This window comes from Elgaria multicarinata, chromosome 22 (genome assembly GCF_023053635.1).
Source record: "Elgaria multicarinata webbii isolate HBS135686 ecotype San Diego chromosome 22, rElgMul1.1.pri, whole genome shotgun sequence".
NCBI classification, from domain to species: domain Eukaryota; kingdom Metazoa; phylum Chordata; class Lepidosauria; order Squamata; family Anguidae; genus Elgaria; species Elgaria multicarinata.
This window is the reverse complement of record NC_086192.1, coordinates 7229401-7247655: the sequence shown is the minus strand read 5'-3', so window position 1 is coordinate 7247655 and position 18255 is coordinate 7229401. Positions and strand designations below refer to the sequence as shown.

The 18255-nt window shown below is 46.8% G+C and overlaps 1 protein-coding gene across 1 annotated transcript in view; it reads right to left on the bottom strand.

The window, feature by feature from the left end:
• HEATR6 (HEAT repeat containing 6) overlaps positions 1-18255 on the bottom strand; it is a 41505-nt gene that overhangs the window by 6777 nt on the left and 16473 nt on the right. The window contains exons 9-16 of the mRNA XM_063146704.1: positions 17694-17871; positions 15157-15363; positions 13597-13696; positions 12397-12752; positions 9126-9248; positions 7116-7202; positions 5766-5900; positions 2116-2238 (exon numbers count right to left, since the gene is read on the bottom strand). Of these exons, the coding sequence (XP_063002774.1) occupies positions 2116-2238; positions 5766-5900; positions 7116-7202; positions 9126-9248; positions 12397-12752; positions 13597-13696; positions 15157-15363; positions 17694-17871 (1309 nt within the window). The remainder of the gene's footprint in view (positions 1-2115; positions 2239-5765; positions 5901-7115; positions 7203-9125; positions 9249-12396; positions 12753-13596; positions 13697-15156; positions 15364-17693; positions 17872-18255) is intronic.

Below are 18255 nucleotides of genomic sequence, written 5' to 3'. Positions count from 1 at the left end.
CCGTGGAGTTCTGAAACCACGTGTGGTCTGAACTGAGCCCTAAGCTCTGCCCGTTGCCACTGGCTGAGTAGCTCTCCTACTGTCTCTGCCTGCAATTGGCCACGTTACTTTTCTGGATACCCAAAGAGAGGGACGGGGCAGACAGAAGGACCTAGCCCTGCTCAGGAAGAAGATTGTCAAAGCGTTGGGGGGGGGGGGGGTGTCAGTGAGGATGAGCAAGTAGGCAAATAAAAGAGGAATATCTAACCAGGAGCTGCAGGGGCAATTTGAAGTGACTGCCACATTTTTGGCTGCTGGCCTTTAAGTTTCATTATAACGCTAAAATATGCAGGGATTCCAAGAGTGACTCTGTTAGCTCAGACCAAAGATTCGTCTCGTCCATCATTCTATCTCCAACGCCAACCACTCAAGATGTTTTCAGGAACTCCATACATAGGGCAGAAAGGCAACATCCCCTTGCCCCTGTGGGTCCCCAGCACCTGGAACTGAGAGGCAAACTGCTTCTGAATGTGGCAGTCGGCCAACGGCTATGAATTCACGCGACTCCTTTCTGAAAGCCGCGTCAGCGCCAAAGGTCAGCCATCCGCTGCACGGAGCAAAACGCCGTGACTCGCTTCCCCCAACACGCCCTGTCATGTTGATTGATCTTTAATTACCAACAGGCTGAACAAGATGCCCAAATTTCCCCAGTCCCCTGATGCTACAAGGGCCGGAGAGTACATTTTCGTTTAATTGGTGTTCTAGCTACTTAAAATCAACGGCAATTACCTCAACCCGCTAATCTTGTGCTTGCACGAATCGCACCCTATCATTAAATTAATTGCTTCTCGATATCCCCCGGTGACCTTGCATCTCGGATCTGCTTTTCGGTGTCACGCTTTGCGCGTCTTCCCCTTTCTTGCCACCACTGAATTTCCCTTCTATTAAAAACTTTTCAGCATCGGTCATGTAGCATTGTTTTCTTTTCTTTTTTAACAGAGCCTTCCTGCTTTCGAAATGGCACAGATCTGGGGCCTCAACCAAAAATACTGCTGAGAACTGGCCAAGCGGCAGCTAAATCTGTGGCCGTGGCTGCCAAAATATCCCTTTGCTCCACCTCTATTAGAGAAGATGGGTCTTTCTCCAAGAGCCAAGAAGCCCCACACTGCAGGTTAAAGGTCAGCCCAAGGTTTGAGAAAGTCAAAGACTCTGAGCTATCATACCACTGAGAACTAGATGATCAACTCCATGGCAAGTTATGAGATCGAGGAAACTACAGGTGGCTCCTTGTGTTGAATTGTTATAAATTCTGTTGCTAGGTTGCAGGCTATTGGTACAAAAGCAGGGCATGCGTAAGAAGAGTTCTGCTGGATCAGGCCAAAGTTCCATCTGGCCCAGCATCTTGTCGGCCAATGCAGCCAACCAGATGCCTCTGGGAAGCCCATAAGCAGCACTGGAAGGGAATGGCCTGCCCCTGCTCTTCCCAACTAGCAAGCAGTGTTCAGTGGCATACAGCAAGGGTGGGCAGCAGGTATATCTCTGGATGTTTGGGACTTTACTTCCCAGAAGCCCCTGCCAGCATGACCAATGATGAGGGATGCTGGGAGTTGAAGGCCAACACATCTGGGGATCGACTTTCTGCCTTTGGAATCCCCCCTCTTGGCCACCATACACATCATTTTTGGAACACATGAACATCAAACACGGAACAACAACTCACCAATAGATAGCTAGACCTATCTCTGCTTGCTATACCTGAACTAGCTACATATTGTAGAGTACAGAAGTTAGATGCTTACAGAGCCGTAGGGCAAGCCTATACCAAACGATTTGCATTTTGTATATGACATCCTAGCAAACTGAAACTAATCCATTTCAGTTGACCTGGAGTGCAGTTCCATAAAATTTGGAGATACCGTAATCGACACTATTTTGTCCTTGAATTTTAAACCTGTTTTCAGGACCAAATCGGTAAGGATGATGGCCTCTACCCAGAACTGGAAAGGCTAACTTGTGGACTGGGTTACAGATTGACGAAAGGACATCACCGGTCCCATCTTGTAGAAAAAAAAAGAAAAAAAGACAGGTAAGACGGAGCAAACCCAAAGGAGCAGAAGGCACCGATCAAGCTCTCACCTGCCGAAGACACGGGAAGACAACATAGACCCCGAGTGCGCGGACGGCGGCAGCTTTCACCAGTGGGTTCTCGCTGTGGTTGAGTCCAAGAAGAATAGTGATGCAGAGGATTTGCTTGTCGTCCTGCCATCAACAACGGAGAGAAAATGTCGTGCAATCAAATTCACTCTGCCAAAGGGTTTGACGCCCAGGATTAATGATAAATAAACTAAACACCAGGAACTGCGGGCACTGGAAGGGCTGAAACGAATGTCAAAAGATCTCAACGACTGAAGCTTTTACTCTGCGCCCCAACGCACTCCATCGTGTTGCAGTGAGCCCTGATTATTATTATTATTATTATTATTATTATTATTATTATTATTATTATTATATTTATTTGTATCCCGCTTTTTTCCCAATGCTGGGCCTCAAGGCGGCCTTACAAAGTTTAAAACATACATGGGGGGGGGGGAACAAAACCATAAACATTTAAAATACACAACAAAATTATAAGACATTAACATAGATGGAGGGCCAGATTATTCTCCAAAGGCCTGCTGGAACAAAAAAGTTTTAGCCTGCTTCCGAAAGCCCATCAAGGAGGGAGCCAGCCAGAGTTCCAGAGCACCAGAGCAGCCACCGAGAAGGCCCTCTCCCATGTTCCCACCAACCGCGCCTGTGAAAATGGTGGGACTGAAAGAAGGGCTTCTCCAGAAGATCTCAAAGCACGGGCAGGCTCATAAGGGAGAATACGTTCTTTCAAATAACCTGGACCCGAGCCATATAGGGCTTTATAGGTCATAACCAGCACTTTGAATTGTGCCCGGAAACAGACTGGAAGCACTCACTATACTTAACAACAGATGGGGAGGCGTGTGGGGAGGGGGGAAATGAGAAAGCCACAATGTGGCTAGCCATGGTAGCTTCTGGATTGGCACAGTCCAAAAAGATACGGTGTAGCAGACAGGACCAAAGAGTAAAAGCTCAATTCAAGCACCATGTTAAGGAAACTTAAGCACGGATCAGTGTATACTGACAAGCCAGGGGCTGAAACCAGCTGGCACACCGGAATAAAATGGGTTGGCAAACCACGGTTTGCGCTAAGGCTCTGTCTCCGTGGGGCCTGGACTGCATAAATAAGTGACTGGTTCAAGACACATCATCTTGGTAGCGGAAAGTTTGTTAAGGTTGCTGGGTCGGCATTAACTTGAGATTTACTTAAAGCTTTAACATCTCTTATGGTGCAATTTTATGCATGTTTTAGATCCTACAACTCCCAGCATAGCTAGGAGTTGTGGGACTTTTTCCTGTCTAAACATGCATAGGATTGCGCCCTGGTTTGCTTTTCCTGCCCAGAAGCTGCTCCCTCCTTTACTTCATTTAGTACAACTCTATCGAAAACTACGGGTGTGTAATCGCCAAGGCAACGGATTAGTAGGTACTCAATTAAGGTTTCCATTATTGTAATGAATAAAAAACAAGCAGATTAATCAGGTAGGTAAATTATGCGGTAATAAAGGATTTGTGTGTGTGGCTATACCGTATTTTGCATAATGAATTTGAGAAGGAATCGTCTGGACGCGACAGAAGCGTAATGTAGAACGAATGTTAAGACCAACCTCCATGCAGTTGGAAAGGAACAAGCAGCTAGTAGAATAACAAGAACTATTTCTCCACGCTGCACATCGAGGGAGAAAGGGAAGAAAATCCAGCGCAATACAAAATGTTGCTACTGGCGTTTGAACCAAATACAAGAATTGGGCTTGGCTTACAGCTCATTCACAGCAGCTGCAGTTTTGAGAGCGGAGTTTTTTGGGGCAGCTGCAGTAAGAAAAATGGTGCAGCCAGGGATAATTGCTTCCTGGGCACCAGATGCTCTTGTCCATCCTACTAACTTGTACGGAACAAGAGGGGAACAGATGTGGTTACCACATACAATACCTTCTCACATGGCCAGAGTGGGCGGGGGGGGGCAGGGGGAGAAGCCAGATTTGGAGCTTCTGGTAGGTCGCTGCGTGATTTGCAATAGCAAGGACCTTTTTTTTTTTTTTTACTCCCAAGTGTTTAACGAGAGCAGCAACAAAATATTCACCACCATCTCTCATCCTAAATCAGCCTTCCTCAACCTGGGGCGCTCCAGATGTGTTGGACTACAACTCCCAGAGTGCCCCAGCCGGCTGGGGCATTCTGGGAGATGCAGTCCAACACATCTGGAGCGCCCCAGGTTGAGGAAGGCTGTCCTAAATTATACTGCTCAATTGAAGAAAGGCTGGGGGTAACCAGGATGGATCTATGTGTGGAGGGATCGTACGTTCTGCTCAGCTGTGGTGCTCAAGGCAAATTCCTAGCCTCGGAATGCTTTAATTCTAAGCGTATGGTTCAGTTTAGACAACACATTAGTCAATGCAATATGAAAACTCCACTCAACGGTTGAGTTCCTAGGGGGCTCTCCCCACACAAGTTGAATAAAACTCATTGCAATGTTTGATTGATAGTTCCTCCGCCCTCTGTCCTCCCGAAGGTATCCCATCAGCCATTGGCACAAAAAAAACAATCCCGGCGGCTCTCCTAGAGCGGCACTCGCGTCTTTCGCTGCTCTTGCCAGGGAACTCTGTAGCCAGTGGGAAAGCTCAATGCAACAGAAGACGCCAAGGAGCCCTCCACACAATTTTCCTCTGCACAGCGTGGAGTTTTCCTGCCAGAAAACACATTTCTCAACGGTGACGTAAAACCTCCACCACGGACTTCTACAAGCACTGTTGAGAAACGTGTTGTCTGAACTGAGCCTATGCCTTTTGCACCAGTTGGTGGATCTTCGGCTTTGATGTAGAACAACACCACCACCAAAGCAATCCTCACAAGCCTGAAATATGCCCATTCCTGTGCTTGAGCACCAAATGATGACCACCACATTCAAGCAAAGGGGAACTGGTATTTTCTCAACTTCCTTCTATGATAATCAAGTCAGAGACAGTCGGCTGCATTTTAGAAGAAACACTCTTGGATAACTGCATGAATTCAGTATGACCCCACGTAGCTGCCTCTTCTCCTACATCCCATGAGTATCTCTAAATTCAACTGACGCACATCCTGTTGAGTCGTATAACCTCTCCCCAATTAAGAACTGCCAAAGCACCTTCCAGAAGGGCTTCAAGACCTCTATGGGGGAAGAGATGTGAGTTTAAGACAGCCCTCCCAAGCTCTAGATGTTTTGGACAACAACTCCGATCAACCCTGACCACTGGCTGAGGCTGTTGGGAGCTGTTGTCCCAAACATCTGGTGGTCACAAGGCAGGCCAGTTTAAAAAAAAAAACCTGGGGTTTTAATTGTGATGTTTAGGATCTTCTTTGTGGAAGAAATCAGATTGTGGGCAGGGCGCACAAAATGCAAATTCTATCACTTATTTACATCATGTTTTTTCCCTCCTCTTTCTCCAAGGGGCACAGGATGGTGTACACATTTCTACCTGTAAGCATTAGCCAGTGATGCAGGTATGTGGCTCCCTTCCATTGCTTAGCTACGTGCGTGGCAGGTACATCGTTTTCCCAGGTGTCTTGCAGTCCCGGTGGGTATCCTTGTTGCTATCGTCTAAGCAATTACTTTGTTCTATGTATCACCTCTTGTTCTCAGAGAGGAAAACTAACCCAGGCTGTAGCAACACACTTACCGGGAGACCGCTGAAAGCTTCTGGTAAGATAGAGGAGAGGGCATTGCAAGTGCTGGTCTGAAGGGTGGGATGTTGGGAGTTTTGGAGCGCGCCTGGCAAGGGTCCATTCAGCATCCTGGTCCAGAATGTTACAACCTACAGGGCAGGGAAGAGCGTTGTTGCAGTCATATCCTTGCAGAGACTTTTTCTTTTCATGAACGTAGCAAGACAGATCCATCTTCTTTGTCCAGCGAACTGCTTCATTTAGGGCACAATCCTATGCATGTTTAGACAGGAAAAAAAGCCCTGTCTAAACATGGCTGTCTGGGGAATGCAGGGAGCTGTAGGACTTCCCCCCCCTGTTTAAACACACATCCCTTATTATTTTAAAACAGGGATGGGCAGAAACATAGAATCATAGAATAGTAGAGTTGGAAGGGGCCTATAAGGCCATCAAGTCCAACCCCCTGCTCAATGCAGGAATCCACCTTAAAGCATCCCTGACAGATGGTTGTCCAGCTGCCTCTTGAAGGCCTCTAGTGTGGGAGAGTCCACAACCTCACCAGGCAACTGATTCCATTGTCGTACTGCTCTAACAGTCAGGAAGTTTTTCCTGATGTTCAGCTGGAATCTGGCTTCCTTTAACTTGAGCCCGTTATTCCGTGACTCACAATCTTCCGTGTAGATTGTGATCTGCTGGTAGATTTCTGTGTGATGTGCAGTAGATCAGCTAAGGGTTTCTGACTCCCAACGAGTCTAACATTAGCAGCGGGAGGGGAGAGAAGCTAGGAGTGGACTTTGGTGTGTGAAAGGGCTTGGTCCTAGTACTGATCACAAATTCCTGGGCTGAGCATCTGCACAGAACCCGACTCCTTAATTCTTAGTGTGCGACTGTCTTCCTGAGCCACTACTTAGCACCTGGCTCCAGGTAAAACAGATCTCGCAAGCCAGAAGCCCGCCCGCGCCTCTTTTAAAAGGTCACTACATTCAGACAAAATTTCAAGTGACCCGTGGCAGCAGCCATTCCATCAGTCTGCAGCAGAGGGAGAGAAGGGAAACAGGTCCACTCCATCAGCTCGGTGGAGAGTCCAGCAACTATTGGCGGCTCCTCTCCTCAAATGTTTTCCCATTCCGTCTAGTCATTATATGAACTCTGTAACTAAGAACTTGTGGCAGAGTTTGCTTCCCCCCCCTCCTCCCTCCCAATCCTCTTTCCTTTTGTGTCATGACTTTTAGACTGTAAATCTGAGGACGGAGGCTGTTTTATTACTGATCTCTGAGAGCCTTTTTTCAACCGAGGAACTAGGCAAAAATGTTTCAAAAACCCGGAAACAGGAAGGTTTGTAAAATGCGCATTGAATATATACATACCAGGTTGACTGGTAACCGCTGGTCCAGAGAGGCAGCCAGATCTGGCTTGTGCTGCTGTATTATACCGATACCAAGCTCATCTAGAAGCTGTCAAAAAACAAAGGAAGGAAATGAACAGGAACCGCTTCAGGAGTTTGCAAAATGAGACACCATGGAAACAAGACAATAATTTTCTTAGCGACGGGGTCCCCACTCTCTCTTCAATTTGAAAAGAAAGAAAGGAAAAACAAATGAGTCAATCACAATATAAATGTCTTTTACTGAAACCGGTGAGTGCTTTTGATTCCTTGTCAGTTGCTTATTTGAAAAAAAAATGAATTCTTATTTCTCTGCCATATGCACCGTTTATCTGTGAAACTTAAACAATCATGTTGTTTAAAAAAAAAGGGTGTGTGTGTGTGAAGGAAATGGTTCCTCAAAGCAGCCCCCCAAGTATGGATTGGCATTGTAAAAGATCAACAGAAGAGATGGCCATTGAGACACAAAAGAAGTGTCTTGTTTTGTACTGTGGCACAACTAGATTAATGGGGAATAAAGATATAGATCTTTAAAAGATGCCTTACAATTGCTGTTCTTGTTTTCTGCTAACGATGGTTCAAAACCCGCGTTCAGACAACACGATAGTCAAAGGGGGGGGGAATAATAATCCACTTGACACTTGTTTATCTAGGGGGTGCTCCCCACACAACATGATAATAATCAACCGTGGTGTGGATTAGGATCAGCGTTGAGTTGATTATTAGTCCACGCAGAGTTGACTCACTCATCACCTGCCCTCTCTCTTCCCCCCACTAGTATCCCATCAGCCATTGCTGCCGAAAATCTATCTTGCCAGCTGTTCTAGAGCAGCAGCCATCGATTTGACCGCTCTTGCCTTGCGACTCTGTGGCTGATGAAATCATAGAATCGCAGAGTTGGAAGGGGCCTACAAGGCCATTGAGCCCAACCAGCAGTGGCCAATGAAATAACCAATGGTGCCCTCTACACAACACGATGACCACTGGTGGTTCAAATAGCCAACATTGCACAGCCTTGGTTATTTCATAGAATCATAGTAGAGTTGGAAGGGGCCTATAAGGCCATTGAGTCCAAGCCCCTGCTCAATGCAGGAATCCACCCTAAAGCATCCCTTACAGATAGCTGTCCAGCTGCCTCTTGAAGGCCTCTAGCGTGGGAGAGCCCACCACCTCCCTAGGTAATTGGTTCCATTGTCATACTGCTCTAACAGGAAGTTTTTCCTGATGTCCAGCTGGAATCTGGCTTCCTTTAACTTGAGCCTATTATTCCGTGTCCTGCACTCTGGGATGATCGAGAAGAGATCCTGGCCCTCCTCTGTGTGACAACCTTCCAAGTCCTTGAAGAGTGCTATCATGTCTTCCCTCCGTCTTCTCTTCTCAAAGCTAAACCTGCCCAGTCCTTTCAGTCTCTCTTCATAGGGCTTTGTTTCCAGACCCCTGATCATCCTGGTTGCCCTCCTCTGAACACGCTCCAGCTTGTCTGCATCCTTCTTGAAGTGTGACGCCCAGAACTGGACACAATACTCTAGATGAGCCCTAACCAGTGCCAAATAGAAGGGAACCATTTGTATTGGTTATTAAAGCTAAATAACCAACTGTTGATTAAAAAAACTCCACCATTAAATAACCCACCATTGACTATTTAAACCACCGTTGGTTATCTTATTGTCTGAACCCAGTCCTTGCTCTGATGCATGGCTGTTCTTATGCACCGCTTTCCCTTGGCAGTTCCTTCCCTGGGAGACAGTTACGGAGTCACCCTCCTTTCCCATCCAATGTCCCATCCTGTCCCACTTGCCTGGATTAAGCAGACTGTTACATTCTGGGTGCGGCTCAGCAACTTATTTTCATAGCTTTGTGAAACCAGAAGCAGACAAGATATCTCGGCCAAATGAGTGCATGTGTTAGTTAAAAGTATTCCCCCTAAAAGTCTGAACACAAGTCATTGTTGTCACACACAGAGACACACAAACACTCACTCGGCAGCTCTTACCTTTGCCCCGTGAAGCTGGATAGAAGGATCCGTTTCCTCCATGCATTTGCAAGCCACTTCGCCAAGCTCCATCAAGGAGCTTTGAGAGACTGAGAAATAGCCCTTAACAAGTAGCGCTAAAACCTGAAATAGATAAGAAAACAGGATAGGGGGGAGACCACCACGGGGAGCCATAAGAAAATATGCAGCTGCCTTCTACTAGTACTCAGACAGCACTAGGTTCGCTTGCCTGGCAGTAGATCTAGAAAGGCTCAAGCAGTAGTTCGAACTATCGTTGTTTAATTCGTTTGGGCCTGTGAAGTTTTGAGGCCTACACAGGCTTGGGTTTGGTTTAAGCCTGAAGGCCCAAAAATCTCCTGATGGGAGGGGGCATTCCTTGAGAATCATTTCCCCCCTAAAGGAGTTAAGTTTCATTTCCCCAGTTTTAGGTTACCTAATTGTTTGGTTTCAGTTCTGGGGGAGGGTATAAAAAGGGGTGGAATTAACTGTACAAGAGAGAGAGGAAGAACTACAGAGAGAGAGACTCTGAGGAAGAACAGCCAGGAGAAGGCTGGAAGGGACTCTAGGCCAAAGCCTACAGGTGAAAGAGTAGCTAGGCTAGAGGAAACTACGTTTTTATTTATTTTATGTCTTTTAAAGTCTTACAGCTCTGTTTGAGTAAATGCCTTAAGTTTATCTGTCTTTGCCTTATGTCATATAATCTAGTAAATATTTGTTGTTAAAACCTGGTGTTCAGGCGTGTCATTTACACCACGCCTAAGGCCAAAACCCCACGTTACTAAGAGGGGAAGGTAAAAAGATATGGGATGAGAAAAAGGGCTCTTGAAGAGGCAAGATAACTTTAAGGAGCTGATCAAGGGGTCCAGGTAAAGGAGGAACCTTGACAGGGCCCAATAGCCGAAGCTCTCTGGGCAGTTCACAACGATTCATGCACAGAAACAAAAATACGGACTATGGTATATTATTATTATAACTAGCAAAAAAGCCTGTCATACGACAGGGATAGAGGAGCAGTCTGGTGAGGAGGTTAGTGGGTTTTGGCCCCTCTGCCAGGCCGGAAGCTGCTGGCAGTTGTCTTTCTTCGGAACTTGGAACTTCCATAGAAGGCCGCAGTTCCGAGAAACGTCACTAGATGGCGCCAGAGGGCAAAACCTAGAAGTGGCTTGGAGGCGCCCTCTGGCCTTCCATCTTGGAACTTCCCTAGAAGGCCCTGTGAGCTCAGAATTTTTAAACATGCAAATAGGAGAGAAGGCAGAGGCAGTGGATTGGCCTATAAGTGAAAAATAGGAGAGAACATGCAAATGGCCTATAAGTGCAAATAGGTGAGAACATGCAAATAGGAGAGAAGGCAGAGGCAGTGGATTGGCCTACTGGTTGGCAATGTCATTGTGACATCACCAGCCAGTAGGCCAATCCACTGCCTCTGCCTAATTGCATAAGTGGCTTGGAGGAGGCCTCTGGGCTTTTATGTATATAGATTATTATTATTATTATTATTAATTAATTAATTAATTAATTAATTACATTTATATACCGACCCTTAGCCGAAGCTCTCTGGGCGGTTTACAAAAGTTAAAAATAGTGAACGTTAAAAACAAATATACAAAATTTTAAACCATAAAAAGCATAAAATACAAACAAAAACAGGCAATATCCGTTCAAAACAACTATTCTGGGTCAATTAAAAAACTCAGCATCTGCTGTTAAATGCCTGGGAGAAAAGTCTTGACCTGGCGCCGAAAAGATCACAACGTTGGCGCCATGTGAGCCTCGTTGTGGAGATCATTCCATAATTGAGGGGCCACCACTGAAAAGGCCCTCCCCCTTGTTGCTAAAAATAATTTCAGTGAACAATTTCAATAACAGACCTGCTCAGGACAGCTGCTATAAATGCCCCACCATATGTCATTAACTGCCTGAAAGTAGAGGGCAGTCTTAACCTGGTGCCAAAAAGATGACAGTGTTGGTGCCAGGCGGGCCTCAGTGGGGAGAGCATTCCACAATCGAGGGGCCACCACCGAGAAAGCCCTCTCCTTTGTTGCCACCTCCCAAGCATCCCTTGGAGGAGGCACAGGGTCCATTTAGCCCAGTATTTCACGTATCTTAAGTGTTAAAAGTTCCACACGTGTTTTGCTGACCAACTAACCTGGTTATCAGAAAAGGGCACCTAAAATGATCAAAGGGCTGGAGCATCTCCCCTAGGAGGGAAGGTCACAACCGCAGGGATTGTTTTGCTTGGAAAAAAGGAGGCTGAAGGGCAGCCAGGCTGGTCACTGGTGCACCTAGGGGTGGCCACATTACACCAGTTTTAAAATCTCTTCACTGGCTGCCAATTAGTTTCCAGGCAAAGTATAAAGAGTTATCACCTTTAAAGCCCTACATGGTTTGGGTCCAGGCTACCTGCGGGATCGCCTTCTCCCTACAATCCGCCCCGCACGCTCAGGTCCTCTGGGGAGAACTCAATACAGTCAGCCAAAACTAGGCTGACAACCATTACCCAGAGGACCTTCTCTTCTGCTGCTCCCAGACTGTGGAATGGCCTGCCAGAAGAGATTCGTCAACTTGACAATCTTTTAGCATTTAAAAAAGCAATAAAGACTGATCTGTTCCAGCAGGCCTGTCCAGTGAAATTTTAGAATGTTTTTAGGATGTTTTAATCATGTATGCTATGTTTTCAAACAGTTTTTAATGTGTTTTATATTCACTGTTGTTCCCCCGCCTTGATCCAAGTGGAGAGGCGGGTAAGAAATAGATGATGATGATGATGATGATAGAGGTGTACAAAATGATGCATGGTGTGGAGAATGAGGGAGACATTTTTCTCCCATAATATTAGAACCCAGTGGGGTCCTCCCATGAAGCTGATGGGTGGGAGATTCAGGACAGATCAAAGGAAGAACTTCTTTATAAAGTGCAGAGTTAAACTATGGAACTCACTGCCACAAGATGTAGTCATGGCCACCCATTGGGATGGCTTTAAAAGGGGGTTGGATAAATTCCTGGAGCAGAAGGCTATCCATGGCTACTAGCCCTGATGGTTGTGTGCTGTCTGCAGTATCTCAGGCAGTAAGCCTATATGCACCAGTTGCTGGGGAACATGGGTGGGAAGGTGTTGTTGCTCTGTGTCCTGCTTGTGGGTCCCTGGTCGACAGCTGCTTGGCCCCTGTGTGAACAGAGTGCTGGACTAGATGGACTCTCATTCTGATCCAGCAGGGCTCTTCTGCGGCTTTGATACTGGGAGAACGTCAGCCACCCAGCCATACCTACATACCTGCAACGACTCCAGCCGAACTGGAGACGGTTCATAGATGCTAGCGGGTGACAGGCAGCTGGCGTCGCTATCCGAGTAACCGTCTTCCCTGGGCAGCACAGCCAGGGAGATGCAGAGACGGAGGAGCCAGCAGGGGTCTGCGGGTGCCTTCTCCATGGTGAGGGGCGGCTCCCCTGGGCCCAGGGGGGCTTCTCTGCGCCATTCAGGCACACTGGAACAGTGCGGTGTGGTGGATCCACTGTCACTGAGCCCTGAAAAGCTGGGCTGTTGCAAAAGGAGGTGCACCTCTGGCAAAGGGGCCTGGGATGATACTACGGCTCCCAGCAGCGTGAGGCTGGACACTCGAACATTCACATCTAGTAGAAAGAACACAGGGAGCGCTTGTGATGCAGGTTCAGTAAGCTCAATGTCAGTCTATTTCAAACCAGCGCCTATATAAGAACCTTGATGCTGTAATCTTGATGCTTTAATGCAGCCTTCTCCAACCTGGTATACCCCCCCAAGCATGTTGAACTACAATTCCCATAATCCCTCAGCTAGCTGGGGAATTATGGGAGTTGTAGTCCAACATGCCTGGAGGGCACCAGGTTGGAGAAGGCTGCATTAAAGTCTGTCGTCAGGTTAAAACTATGGGCTGTTTCTCTCTCCACAAACCAGAGTTCTGGGTTTGTACGTCACGCGAACAACCAAGGAATGGGGCATTCCCGGGCTGTTTTGCAATCTGAAAACAAGCCAAAGTGGAGGGTGTTCCTTCCTGCGCAACGTCGACGACAACCCACAGGTCGGTGTTGTGTGCAAACCGGGCCGGTGTGTGGATGTTGCACATTTGTGGAGAGGACATCCTGCGACATCTGGCAACCCCCGGCCCAAACAATTTCCCAGAGGCTTTCCACACACTCATCCGCTATCTAAATATGACGTGCTTGCTGTGGGAAACAAGGCGGCAACATTCCCATCCGTGTTGACTGAATGAGAGCGGCAAACAGCCCAGGCCTCATTTCTTGAACAGAAATGCCTCTTGCGATTCACAAAGGGAAAATGCTGGGCGCCACCCAACCGTGCCAATGGAAGCAAAGCACCGCTTTGGGCTTCCTTGGCGGAATAACGATTTGACCGACGGTTTTAGAACACAATTTTGAAGCGATACGTATTAGTGACAAAACCGCTGCGGAAACCCATGCAGCTCAACGCCCGGCCTACCTTTGTGTCGAATGTATGGCTTTATCTGGTTCCACACTCGGGTCAGCAGCCCAGGCTTTAAACGGCTGTAGGGTGCATTCGCAACCAGGTTGGCAAGGCACTGTCAACGGGCAAGAAACGGACCAGAAGGTGTTTAGTTCTGGAGAGTAAAATCACAAGCTGGAGGGTACAAGTGAAGGTTTTGCTGCTTGATTGTCCCTTCCTAGTTTGGTATATGTTTCTTGCTTTCTCTAACTCTCTTTCAGAAGTTCCTTACTTTGGAATTAACAAAATGGAGAAAGAATAGACATACAGAAATAATAAAGAATAATGCATCCTTCTCAGACAGTGGCCTAGACTAGAATTAAATGTAAGAATGACGGAGGCAGCGCTTGCAATGCGTTTTGGACACTCTAATGCGTGACAGAAAAGTCAGCCAGTGTGATGTCGTGGTTAGAGTATCAGACCAGGAGACCCAGGTGGAAATCCATACTCAGTCATGAAGTTCACCAGGTGACCTGGGCCAGTCTCCCAGGCTAACCCATCTCACAGGGTTGTTGGGAGGAGAAAAAATAGGCAGGAATAACCATATATGAGTTCATTGAGGTAAAGGCAGGATATAAATGCAATGGATTAATAATACCGTATTTCTTCGATTCTAAGACGCCATCGATTCTAAGGCGCACACTAATTTCAGTGCCACCAACAGGGGGGAAAAGCTTTGATTCGAAGAAAAAATAAATTTCTTTGAACATCTTTTATGAGTAGAATTTCTTAGAAAGAGCTGGGTTTTGGGGCCACTGCGCTGGGAGAGGCTTAGGGGTAAGCAAAAAACAGGCGCTTACCCTCCCAGCTCCTTGTCCCGGCTTGCGGCTGCTGCAGGAACTTCCTCTTTTGGCTGCCTGCCTGCCCGAGGACGAGAGAGACGACTGGAGCTGCCGCGTGAGAGCAGCTTCGGTGGAGCAGCACTTCTTTATCCTCTGGGCACAGGTTTTTCCGCGGCCGTGAGGGGTTCCAGGTGGGACAAGCGCTTCCCAGCGGGACGGCTGGGGGGGGGGAACCCGGTGCTTGAGGGGGTTGAGCCTCCTGACTCTTGGAGCCGCGTGTCTTCCTGGCGCGGCTGACGAGGGCCGGAGCTGCACGGGGCGCGCTGTAGGCTCCAATCAGCCAGCAAAGCAATCTTAGAAAGCCCTGCTTGCTCAGCTTTCTAAAAGCAATAAAGCTAGAGAGAATGGATGTTTCAGACCCTTTTTAATGGAATAGAGTCTTTTTGCATCTACCATATTGCTTCAATTCTAAGACGCCATCGATTCTAAGGCGCACCCCATTTTTAGAGCTTTTTATTTAGGGAAAAAAGTGTGTCTTAGAATCGAAGAAATACGGTAATAAAAAGGGCTATCTGTAATATGGTGATGATCCAGGCCTACATTACAGGGATGTTGTGATGATTATGAGAATCTGCCTGAAGCTATCTGACCAGCCTGGAAAAATGCTGCAAAACTACTACGGCGTTGCATGCACTCCTTTAAAAATATCCACAGGCGGGCAGAGCAAAAGCGATTTCTGCAGGCCAACACGCACCTTGATAATCTGGGTGAGGGTTTGGGAAGAGGATTCAGCCACCAGGGCCAACAGGAGACAACGATGAAGCTCTCGGATGCTGGCCGCAACCGTCACCGAGAAGGGCGTGAACGCTCTCTTGTGGTCGCTGGCATCTTCAGCGATGGACAGGAACTGCTTGGAGCCTTCCAAGATGGCTGAGAGGACCTGCAGGGCGCAAGCCCGCATCTGAAAGAGGGGAGGAACGCGGCTCAGTGGTGGAGCAGGCACTTGGCACGCGGGGCGTCCCAGGTTGGTCCCTGCCATCTGCACTCAGAAGGATCAGGGAGCACAGCCTGGGCAAGTGAAACGATCTTTCAACGATATATCAGTTAATGGAGTTTGTGATTAGAGTGTTGGATATACCGGAAGAATGATCTGTAGGAGCTCCTGGGGAAGACTACGTATAGTCCAAACGGGAATATACCGGGGTTCTGTAGATAGGGTTGTTTACATTTATTTTAGATTTCGATGTGTACCATCAATTGTAATTCATTCGTCATATATGTTATATAATTGTAACTGATAAGAGTTGTTAGGACATCAATATGACTGTTATTGATGGTATGCAAGCATTGGAAATATTCACTGTTTAGAGTTTGATCATCAAGTGGTGTGTGTGTGTTTTTTTAAAATAAACATTGTATAAAATCATCTTCTTGGTCTAGCGCAGTCCTGTTAGGTCTCTTGCACTTTGTGTGTTTGTTTTCATAGAGTTATAGAATAGTAGAGTTGGAAGGGGCCTATAAGGCCATCAAGTCCAACTCCCTGCTCATCCACCTTAAAGCATCCCTGATAGCTGCCTCTTGAAGGCCTCTAGTGTGGGAGAGCCCACAACCTCCCTAGGTAACTGGTTCCATTGTCGTACTGCTCTAACAGTCAGGAAGTTTTTCCTGATGTCCAGCTTGGAAAAACTTCCTGATTTTTAGAGCAGTATGACAATGGAACCAATGACCTAGGGAGGATCATGGGCTGAGACCCTGGAGAGCCACTACCAGTCAAGATAGACCAGGGATGAAAAAAACTCAGACTTGGGGTCCTAACCTGGCCCACCCAGTATCCCCATATGGCCACCCCCATTTCCCCTGACCACTGATTGTTTCGTGTTTCCTGGCTTTCGTGCAGTTGCCTCCGTATTCTGAAAGCCCTCTCCGTGTGCTCCAGGGGTCTGGAAATCCCTTCCCAGGGAAGTTAAGACTGGCTCCTTCCTTGCTACGCTCCTGGAAGCAGGCAAAAACTTTTTTGTTCCGGCAGGCCTTTGGGGAATAGTCTGGACACTGGATTTTTATTTTATTTTTAATTGTCATTTGTTTTTTAAATGTTGTAAACGTTTTAATATTACAGCAATTATATTTTTAACTTTCGTATATTTCTATTTATTTGTTTTAATTGTATAAGTTTTAATTTTGTAAAGCTATCTTGAGTCCCATGTTGGGGGAAAGGTGGGATATAAATATAACAACGACGATGATGATGGTTGAAATGCCTCTCCTAAGGCTTAGCGACTGGCAGTAAGAGCTGCAAGCTACAATATGTTGGTGGTTTGCAGATTTGGGCCCCGCCTTTTTTGCCTTTAGCCCCGCCCACCACTAGAACACGGACCCTGAGAGCTTCTCTGAAATGGAATCCGGCCCCCGGGCTGAAAGAGGTTCGACACGCCTGCTGTAAGGAGATCAAAATGTGCCTCTAACCAGTTTCAAGACCAGAACTGCTTTGGGATTCCTTAGAAAGAGCTTTATATTATTATTTATTTATTTATTTATTTATTTATATAGCACCATCAATGTACATGGTGCTGTACAGAGTAAAACAGTAAATAGCAAGACCCTGCCGCATAGGCTTACAATCTAATAAAATCATAGTAAAACAATAAGGAGGGGAAGAGAATGCAAACAGGCACAGGGTAGGGTAAACAGGCACAGGGTAGGGTAAAACTAGCAGTATAAAGTCAGAACAAAATCAAGTTTTAAAAGCTTTAGGAAAAAGAAAAGTTTTTAGCTGAGCTTTAAAAGCTGCGGTTGAACTTGTAGTTCTCAAATGTTCTGGAAGAGCGTTCCAGGCATAAGGGGCAGCAGAAGAAAATGGACGGAGCCGAGCAAGGGAAGTAGAGGCCCTTGGGCAGGTGAGAAACATGGCATCAGAGGAGCGAAGAGCACGAGCGGGGCAATAGTGTGAGATGAGAGAGGAGAGATAGGAAGGAGCTAGACAGTGAAAAGCTTTGTAGGTCAACAGGAGAAGTTTATATTGGATTCTGAAGTGAATTGGAAGCCAATGAAGAGATTTCAGAAGTGGAGTAACATGGTCAGAGTGGCGAGCCAAGATGATCTTAGCAGCAGAGTGGTGAACAGAAACCAACGGACTGATGTGAGAAGAAGGAATAAAATACATAAATATTCAGCCTTTGGAACAGGCATAACACCCCTGGAGTCAAGAATATTGACAAATAGCCTGGGGGGTTCCGGCTTGGAGAAAGCAGCTTTAAATAATTAAGAGTTCTCCCCTCCGCTGTGATCTCTTACCTTTGGCGAAGGGTCTTTTAAAGCAATCGTCATCAAAGACACAGACTGGGGGCATCCGATCCCAGGAGCGTCGGGAACAAACGCTGACCAGTAGCCGTAGAGGACTCTCTTCTCTATTGACTTCACCGTGGAAAGGAAGCAGGTTAAAGCCCCTTGGCGAACTTTGGCTTGGAAAGACCTTGTGCAAAACAAAGAAGGCACTATGAGACAGGTGTGTGGAGCAGGCGTGGGCTTAATAACTTGGGTGAGGTTTGTTTTACACCTTAAACATTTATGAAGGAGTGTGAAATGTGTGGCCCTCCAGCTGTTGTTAGACCACAATTACCATTACCCCTGCCCATGACATCTGGGGATGATGGGAGTTCAACATCTGGAAAGCCGAAAGTTCTACACTCCACAGTCATGGTTTTTTTAAAAAAAAAAATTAGAAAAGAACTCCACTCTCGGGCGTCACAGTTGAGGCAGGTTTGGAAGCGGAGATGTTCCATCGCATAAATTATTTCTAAAGCGCCTAATGCTGCTAAGCACTGCACCAAAATGAAATACGAAGGCCCTGCCCAAT